This window comes from Alexandromys fortis, unplaced genomic scaffold (genome assembly GCF_014885135.2).
Source record: "Alexandromys fortis isolate MF-2015 unplaced genomic scaffold, M_Fortis_MF-2015_v1.1 scaffold_363, whole genome shotgun sequence".
In the NCBI taxonomy this organism is placed as follows: domain Eukaryota; kingdom Metazoa; phylum Chordata; class Mammalia; order Rodentia; family Cricetidae; genus Alexandromys; species Alexandromys fortis.
In genome coordinates this window covers 607,865-617,156 of record NW_026068233.1, presented here as the reverse complement: position 1 = coordinate 617,156, position 9,292 = coordinate 607,865, and the positions used below count along the sequence as shown (strand labels likewise).

The 9,292-nt window shown below is 54.1% G+C and overlaps 1 protein-coding gene across 2 annotated transcripts; it reads right to left on the bottom strand.

Moving 5' to 3' along the window:
* Positions 1–117: 117 nt before the first annotated feature.
* On the bottom strand, positions 118–3,809 carry Prph (peripherin). 2 transcript variants are annotated; one of them, XM_050130882.1, is made up of 9 exons: positions 3,221–3,809; positions 2,824–2,884; positions 2,560–2,655; positions 1,983–2,150; positions 1,765–1,890; positions 1,462–1,682; positions 1,318–1,367; positions 1,053–1,132; positions 118–472 (listed from the first exon to the last, which is right to left on the bottom strand). In XM_050130882.1, the coding sequence occupies exons 1-9, from the start codon at positions 3,772–3,774 to the stop codon at positions 404–406; spliced, it is 1,425 nt and encodes a 474-aa protein (XP_049986839.1). In that variant the 5' UTR covers positions 3,775–3,809; the 3' UTR covers positions 118–403. The 2 variants fall into 2 exon arrangements, with proteins under 2 accessions (XP_049986839.1, XP_049986841.1); XM_050130884.1 differs by having other exon boundaries at positions 118–469.
* Between the last annotated feature and the right edge of the window lie 5,483 nt (positions 3,810–9,292).

The window sequence follows — 9,292 nt, the reverse complement described above, 5'->3', positions numbered from 1 at the left end:
AAAGAAGCAGAGAGGTTTGAGAAAACCCAACAGGGTCCTCTGGAGTCATGAGTGCCAAGAAAATGAGCCAGAGAAGAAAGGACCCCAGACAAACACAATAAGAAGTTTCTCTCTCGGTAGTAATTTTATTTTGTTTCGAGACTCGCTGGCCCACCTCACTGGCCATGGGATCATTCTCAAACAGATCTGTTGTCGTGGGATTCTTCTTCTGCCTCTTACAAGGACAAGAAAGCTATGGGTCACATCATGTGTGTCAGGGCAGGGAGAACCCAAACACTGTGTCAGGCTGCAGTTTGGCTAGGAGGGAAACATGCTACATGCAGAGAGGGGCTGGATAAGGACCAGTTCTGGGGCTTGAGCTTAAGAGTAGACTTAGGTCAGGGTCAGCGCTCTGGATGAGGGCTCAGTAGCTGTGAACAGAAGACTTATCAAGTTCACTGTGCTGTTCCTTCTGGGACTCTGTCACCACCTGCTGGGGGCAAAGCATGCAAGGGGGAAATTCAGCAGCACTTTCCTTGGGATCATCTGTCACAGCTTGCTGAGGTTACAGTTTATCTCCTCCTCCTCTTCCTCTTCTTGACTTTTCCAGACAGGGTTTCTGTGTGGCCCTGGCTGTCCTGAAACTCACTCTGTAGAGCAAGCTGCCCTTCAACTCAGAGATCTGCTTACCTCACCTCTGCCTCCCGAGGGTTGGGACCAAATGTGTGTGCCACCACCACCACCTGGGTATCTACTCTTCTTCTGTCTGGTGTCCCTCCCTGACTCAGCAGATAGGGGAACTTGGCATGAAAACCTTACCACCTGAGTTTGATCCCTGAATCTCACAGAAAAGGGAGAGAACTAACCCCTGAAAACACCCTCTGATCTCCACATGAGCTTATGACACAGGTGCGCCTGCACACACACACCCAGACACGCACACCCGCACACCTTCTATCTCCTGTCCCTCACAAGAGCCATGTACTCTCAGCATCCTAAGATCTGTAGCCCATCCAGATCAGGGCTCAGAAACTTTAAAAATGTGGGGTTCCAGATCAAGGGTTTTAACTCACCTCCCCATCCCGGGTCTCAATAGTCCTAATCAGAACCATCTTACGGCTGTGGCTGTCCTGGGGAGCCTCCACCTCAGGCACTGGAGAAAGCAGGAGACAGGACATGGTTAGGATTCTCCCCTTTCAGGCTCCCACTCCCACCTCTGACGGCCAGAAATCTCACTGCATGAGGAATAGGAGTCAATCTAGGATGAGCGTGGCCAGAGTAATCAGGACAGAAGGTAGAGAGGAGTTGCAGGCTGGAAGCCAGACGTGGAGGACTCACCAGTGGTCTTTAAACTTAGGGAAGCAAAGGAATGAACTGGCACTGAGATCCTGTGGGCAAGGCACACAGCCTGATTATTCCCTTCGCTGAGCCCAATGCCCTACCCTACCATCCCTGCCCTATCCCAGTAGCCTCTCCATTCACCGGCTCTCCTCCCCTTCCAGCAGCTTCCTGTAGGTGGCGATCTCGATGTCCAGGGCCATCTTGACATTGAGGAGCTCCTGGTATTCTCGCAGATGCCGCGCCATCTCTTCCTTCAACTGTCGGAGTTCTTCCTCCAGACGCGCAGCGCCGGCTTGGTAGCCTCCAGCCTCCAGGGCGAACTGCTCCTCCAGCTCCCGCAGCTGTCTGAGCAGCGCCTCGTTCTGGGGTAGGAAAGGAAGAAAGGGGCAGTCGGAAAGCCCTTCAGCCTTCGCCCACCGGCCCAGGCAGCAGCGGAGTACTCACCGTGCCACGCAACCCGTCCACCTCACACGTCAGACTCTGGATTTGACGTCGGGACTCGTTCATCTCTTGCTTGGCCTGGCGTAGGGCCTCGTGGTTGCGGTTGGCGGCGTCGGACAGGTCAGCATACTGCTAAGTGGCAGACGGGTCCAGCTGGGATGCGAGCCATGCCCAGAGCCTCCCACCCCAGGAGCCCCCAGAGTCCTCCCCCACTCTCGCACTTTGGACTTATACCACTCCTCTGCCTCCTGCAGATTCTTCGCTGCGATGTTCTCATACTGCATACGGATGTCCCTCAGCGCTGCAGTCAGCTCTGGCTTCACTGTCGCCTCCACCTCCACCTGCTGAACCTGCTGGCTCTCCATGCTCACCTGCAGATCCCGAAGTTCCTACAGGCCAGGAAAGGCGGAGGTTGTGAATAGAAAAGAATGCCTAGCTTGTAATCCCAGCTTTTGAGAGGGTGAGACAGAAAACTCAGTAGTTCAAGACCTGTCTGGGCTTTGAAACCCTGTCTCTAAAGAGAGAGAGGGGGGGCACCAGGCACTTGCATGAACAGAAGGGGCGCCGCTAGGGAGTGCACGCGCGCCGGATTCTGAGACCTGAGCCCAGGATGCTCTTAGGCCGGTTGTCAGGTTCAGGGTGTAGATACCTCGACCGCCAACAGGTGGCGCATGGGTGGGAGTCAAGCCACCTGTAGCCCGGGTAAAGGGTGGGGTTGTCATCACGCAGCATCCCTGTCGTCTCCGGAGCTTCAGCGAGGCCTTCTCCCAAGCCTTCCCAGACACCCTGACCACTCACCTCTTCGTGTAGCTTCTTGAGGAACTCAATTTCATCCATCAGAGACTCAATCTTGCGCTCTAGTTCTAGGCGGGACAGGGTGGCGTCGTCCACATCCTTTGTGAGTGGGAATGGGTGTGCAAGAGAAAGGAGAGCTCTTCAGGCAGAGGAAGGGCCAGGCCTTCCCTTTCAGCCTCTGAGCTATGAAGTTGCCTCCCCTAACCCACTGATGCCACCCTGGAGACACTGCTAGGGGTGGTGGGACTCGACGTGGCCCCCACTCACCTTACGGAAGAGCACCAGGTTGTGCTCCGCATCCTCCCGCTTGCGGGATTCTTCTTCTAACCTAACAGGCAGAGTGGGGAGACACTGAGCTGCCCAGTCACCTCCCAGCCCTCCCGCCACATCTAGCACCCCGCCCCCATCTTGCATCTGTCCTAGGTCCAAAGCGAGGAATTCAGCCTGCCCGTCTAACGGGCTGGAAACAGAGCAAGGGGGGGGGGGGGAGTCCCCTTAATAATCGGCCAGTTCCATTAGGTGCTCGAGGCATAGTGCTGGGAGGGGGCCGACCAGAATGTTACAGGCACCGGCTGGGGTTGACCAGCGGAGCCACGCCCTAGGGCTGTTGGATCCGAGGGGACGAAAGGGAGAAGCGAAGGAAGCAACTGGCAGGCCCTCTGACCTCTGCTTGAGCGCCGCCAGGTCCTCCGCCAGCGCGTCGCGCTCCACCTGCACCCGGTCGCGCTCCCGGCCCAGCAGCTCCAGTTCGCGCCGCAGCTCCCGCAGCTCCTGCTGGCACAGCTGGTCGGCGCGCGCCGGCTCCTGGCCCCGGGCCTGGCTCAGCTCTCCGCGCAGGGCTGCGTTCTGCTGCTCCAGGAAGCGCACCTTCTCGATGAAGTTGGCGAAGCGGTCGTTGAGCTCCTGTAGCTCTTGCTTCTCGTTGCTCCTTGTAGCCAGGAACTCCTGGTTGAGGGCTTCGGCCATGGAGAAGTCGAGGCGCTCCGAGGGCAAGCGCAGGGCCCCCGCTCGAGGGGCACGGAAGCTACCCAGTCGCGCAGACGAGCTCGGGGACGCCGAGCCCAGCAGGCGGCTGCTGGAGAAGCGAGAGCTGGAAGAGTAGGAATAGGCCCCGGGGGACAGTGAGGGCGGTGGTCCGAAGGTCCGGCGGTACGAGGTGGAGCTGATGCCGGACCGGAGGCCCGATGAGTGATGGCTCATGGTGGCGGAAGATGGCATTCAGCGCTTGGCAGAACTAGGCCGGGCGGGAAGGAGCTGCAGACCGATGCGGGGCAGCTTTATAGTCCTGCGGTCTCAGGGGTGTCGGGGGTGGGGGGGCACGACAGCTCCTCCCACTGGCCTGACTACAGACGGGCTGTGTGGGGAGGGGGATGCCCCACCCTGCAGAGCGAGGACACCACCCCTTCCCTCTCCGGGTTCCTGGCACCCTGCCTACCTGCTTCCCCCTTGTTGCTGACAGAGATCAGGGATGCGACAGCGGGATGGAGATAGGCTAGGGGTCCGAGCTTCTGAGCATGACTCCAACGCCGGAGCCTAGGGTGGGAGGACATTACTTGCCCCGGGATGCCCCCTCAGAAGAGGAGGTAAGAATTAGGGAATAGGAGGGAACTGAGGTTAAAGGGCAAGCTTTTGACTATGAGAAGGGAGGTAGTTGGAGGGAGAGCTAACTTGGCCTAAACCGGGGAGTTTGCGCCTCCCCCTGCCTCCTGAAGCTAGGGTTCTTTTCACCTGTTGTCAGCTGCCCCCACTACAACCAAGAGAAATAGGGGACAGAAGGGCTGGGGCCGAGGGGGCTGGGGCAGGGCTTATCTCCTGCTCCCCAGGGCACGGTAAAGGGCTAGTGGTTGGCGCCAGCTCTGCGCTAATGGACTGACTGACCAGCTCCCCTCCCCCTGCCCTTGTCGGGCAGAAGTTGCCTGCTGATGTTTCCACCTTAAAGACACAGCCCCCAAATTTGGATTTAACACCTTCAGCAAGGTGGGCACTTCAAAGGGGGTTGAAGGTGTCAGACTCCAAGGTGTATGCCATGGCCTGTAGTGTACTGTCTGGCCTTTACTGGATTCTCTCCCCCTCCACACTGACTGCTGCCCAGTCACCAGCCTTACGGGAACTAGAAGAATTTCCTGAAGTAGGAAGGGGAGGGGGCAGGAGGGTAGCAGCTGCCAGGGCTGAAAGACAGACTGGCAGGAACCAGCCTCCAGGGCTGAGGAGGTGCAGGTGCCCAGAACCATTGCAATAAAGGGAGAAAGGATGGGAAAGCTACCCACCCAACTCCTAGGGCAGGGTCCACAGACAGATGCCTTCTCCCCACTGAGCCATCTTGTAGATCCTACCAACATGTATTGTGTAGCCTGCTCCGGATACCTGTGTGCACAGACTTTACACAAATACACAACTACACCCCTTAACACACACACACACACACACACACACACACACACACACACCAGGTAGCAGGAATCTAACTGGCCTTTGTGTGTAACCCAGCTTGCAGAGTGCAGACACAGGCTGTCCAGGAGTGGACAGCGGCTGTCTGGGTGCTCTGCAGGAGAAAGGATGCTGAAGTCTCTCGTGTTTGTTTGGAGCCCTGTGTCTGCTGGGGACTCAGGGACTCTGGACTCTCAAGCAGGACAGGTCTACCTCCGATGCCCTGAGAACGAAACAGGTGTGAGGTGGAAGAAGCAGGTTTGGGACTCAAGGCTGGATGCCTGGCTGGGATAAGGAGGGCGGCTCCCTGCTGGCCAGCTCCTTCATACTGCAGGGTAGAGAACTCCCCCACCCTTTGTGTGTCCTCTGAGATGAGCCAGAGCCAACACCCAGCCTGAGCGCTGGCTTACATCCCTAGCCATCCTCTTCTCTCCAGGCCCCTCCTTCCTTCCGGGCTATTAGTCTCTCTTCGCTCAGCTGCCAGGCCCTGCTCCTTGATGGATCTAGTTTGGTTGCTAAGGGAATGAGAAAAAGGATGTTGGGAAAGACGAGCAGGGTGAATAAACCAGGGCCTGCCCACCCCAGTTCCTGGGGTGGAGAGAGTTGGAGAGAGGTAAGGTCCCATCTAGGCTAGGGTTGGCAGGTCAGAGATGAGGTTGTGGGAACCTGGTGCCTTGGCATTTTCTATTGCAGTCCTGGGCTCTGAGCAATTGCTGCCATTGGTGCGGAGCTCCATCCGACCCAGACTCCAATAGCAGATGATGAGTCCTGGAGACACGGAGAGGGCAAGCCAGGCCACTGGAGGACCAGAACTGCCCTGTCTGCATTGGGAGCCCGCGGCAGGCCTGTGCCTTTGAGACTAGAGTTCCTGAAGTAGAGGCTGAGCAAAGCAGAGGAAGTCCTGGGCCCAGGGAGCTGCAGATGGAGTTTTGTTCAGCTCTGCCCCTCCCTTGCGTACATCTCCAGCTCACTACTCAGAGGAGAGGGACCAGAAAACCTACCTCCCAGAAGGGCTCTGCTACGGTCGGGTGCGGAAGGGCCAGCCCGTGTGGGGGACACAGTAAAGAAAAGGCAGAGAAGGATTCATGCCTAGTGGCAAGCAGCTAGGCCTGGGCGCTCTTGGACGAGAAAGACTGAGGATAAAAAGCCACAGGTACGATTACTCTGGCTGCCATCCTTCCCACCCCTACCTTAGAAAGTCAGCCCCCTCGCTGACCTTCCTTTGCTCTCGGTAAAATGGGAAATACAGCTTCAAAGCGCTGGAGGACCAAATCAGTGGTTCTCAGCCGTCCTAACGCTGCGACCCTTTGATAGGACTCCTCGTGTTGTGTTGACCCCAACCATAAAATGATTTTGTGGCCACCTCATAACTAATTTTTGGGGTTTTGTTTTGTTTTGGTTTTTTGTTTGTTTTTGTTTTTCGAGACAGGGTTTCTCTGTAGCTTTGGAGCCTACCCTGGAACTAGCTCTCATAGATCAGGCTGGCCTCAAACTCACAGAGATCCACCTGCCTTTGTCTCCAGAGTGCTGGGATTAAAGGTGTGCACCACCACCGCCAGGCTAATTGTAATTTTGTTACTGTTATAAATTGTAACATAAATATCTGATACACAACCACTAGACTAAATGAATAAATATACGTACACACTTAACAGGTACACTGTAAAAGCTGAGAAAGTAAGTTGGTTTTACTGTTTTTGTTGCTACTCTCGTGTTGTCAGCCTCCAGGGTCAGAAGGATCTGGGTTGTGTTTGGATTGCCCTTACTGGTGGCTAAGAGCAGTGCTGGACCCCAAATAGAAGGAGCCAAGTACCACTTAACCGATGGATGGAGGGGAAGGTGAACACGTCCTTCCTTAGTGTGTTGGGGCTCAGTATATGGCTGTTCAATCTAACGTGCAGTCTGCTTTGGGGTTTCTTGAAGGGTTCACCCCATTTTCTTTATTCCACAAATAGGAATGCTAATAATAGCAGCTAGTTTGTATCGTTGGGCAGATTCGGTGAGCTATAAAATGAGAAGCACTTAGTGCTTGGCCCGTGTCTTTATTACCTTCTCTGCTGCTGTGGCTGACCTGCCGGTTTATAGAGAAATGGCTGGATGCACACACGGAGTCACACAAAAGGTGAGTATCGACGCGTACCTACCCATGAGAGTATCAGCCAGCTCTGTGCTGTGGACCCTGTCCTGGGTTAGGAGAGGAGTGTGAGGCAAGTGAAGGTGGAAAGGAGATGAGGGGAGAGTCTGCTGCTGGACCCTGGCGAGACCAAGGAATTGCCGAGGCTAAGGTGGGGTTAAGGGAATGGTCCTGCAGAAGAGTTCAGGCCTCCAGCATGGACATCGACCAGCTGCCATGTTCTCCTCTGGAGGACAGAGCTGGTGACAGTCTCTGGTGGCACCAGAGCAGGTGTTCAACAATGTTGCTCACATTCCTCGGCCACAGGACAGATGAACAGAAACCCAGGAGCAATGGCATATGTCTAATTCCTTGTAACCAAGTATTAGCTGGAGGCCTTTCCGGTGCAGACCCAGGGCTGGGGCACATCTTCATTCCATGTCCCCAAGACAGGCCAGGGTCCTTAGTGAGCCTCTGCTAGTCAGGTCCCTTGGCTCACATCTAAGGTCCCAGCAGCAGTTGAAGAGGGCGGAACAGTTGATCTTAGAAATTCAAAGTCAACTTGGAAAAGCAGGTTGTGTGATATTTTGCTCGTGTTCTGACAAATAAAGCTTGCCTGGAAATCAGAGGGCATAGCTAGTCACTTGGTAACCATAGATGCCAGGCAGTGGTGACACATACCTTTAACCCTAGCATTTGGGAAGAGGAAGCAGGAAGATCATGAGTTCAAGGCCATCAGTTTAAAAGAGAAAGAACCGGGCACCGGGGGCTCATAATTTTGATCTCAGCACTTGGGAGGTGGAGACAGGATCTTTTTTTTTTAATTTTTATTTATTATGTATACAATAGTCTATCTGTGTGTATGCCTGCAGGCTAGAAGAGGGCACCAGACCTCATTACAGATGGTTGTGAGCCACCATGTGGTTGCTGGGAATTGAACTCAGGACCTTTGGAAGAGCAGGCAGTGCTCTTAACCGCTGAGCCATCTCTCCAGCCCTCGTCTGCTTTTCTGATCTATCAGGTTATCACCTCGATATTTGACTTCTGGTTTTTATTGATTAAGACTAATTAGGAGCTCAGACCAGTGCTCCATTGCGGGTCTCTGCCTCTTTCTCAGTTGCTGGACGAAGGTTCTATGGTGACATTTAAAGGTAGTCATCAGTCTGACTACAGGGCAAGGCCAGTTCAGGCACCCTCTCCTCTATTGCTTAGGGTCTTAGCTGGGGTCATCCTTGTGGATTCCTGGGAATTTCTCCAGTACCAGGTTTCTTGCTAACCCTATAATGGTTTCCTCAATCAATCCTCTTTCCTTGCTCTCCATCTCTGTCCTTTCCTCATTTCAACTATCCCATTCCCTCAAGTTCTCCTCCCCACTCCCCTTTCCCCTTCTTTTCCCCTTCTGCCCTCCCTTCTCCCCTCATCCCTATGCTCCCAATTTTATCAGGAGATCTTGTCTATTTCCCCTTCCCAGGGAGATCTATATATGTTTCTCTTAGGGTTCACTTTTCTACTTAACTTCTCTAAGGTCATGGACTATAGGCTCGTTATCATTTGCTTTATAGCTAGTGTCCACTTATGAGAGAGTACATACCATGTTCATCTTTCTAGGTCTGGGTTATCTCACTCAGGATGATTTTTTTCCTAGTTCCATCCTTTGCATGCAAATTTTAAGATGTCATTTTTTTAGCCACTGAGTAGTACTCCATTGTGTAAATGTACCACATTTTCTTTGTCCATTCTTCGGTTGAGGGGCATCTAGGTTGTTTCTAGGTTGAAGAATGGGAGGAGTGAGAACATGATCAAAAAGGTCAAGACCCACTGAAACAGCTTACCTGAGCTAATGGGAGCTCACCAACTCCTGCTGGGCAGGGAAGGAACCATCACACGACAAAGCTAGACTCTCTGAATGTGGGTGACAGTTGTATGGCTGGGGCAGACTTCAGGGTCCCTGGCAATGGCACTAGGACTAGTCCCCGCTGTTTGTACTGGCTTTTTGGAACCCATTCTCTTTGGAGGGATACCTTGCTCAGCCTGGATATAGAGGGGACAGCCTTGGACCTTCCCCAAAGCAATGGGCCTTACCCTCTCTGGCGGTGGGGTGGGAGTGAAGGTGGAAGGAATGGGAGGAGGGGAAGGAGTGGGAACTGGGATTGGTATGTAAAATGGAAAAAGATAGTTTGTTTTCTTTCTTTTTTT

Bases quoted from the DNA above. Each gene is read 5' to 3' on its own strand.
- Prph (XM_050130882.1), bottom strand. From the start codon at position 3,774: ATGCCATCTTCCGCCACCATGAGCCATCACTCATCGGGCCTCCGGTCC. The intron at 2,885-3,220 runs GTCAGAGGGCCT...TCTGCCTGTTAG, and splicing joins CTGGCGGCGCTCAAGCAGAG to GTTAGAAGAAGAATCCCGCA. The intron at 1,133-1,317 runs GTGAGTCCTCCA...TGCTTTCTCCAG, and splicing joins CCTAAGTTTAAAGACCACTG to TGCCTGAGGTGGAGGCTCCC.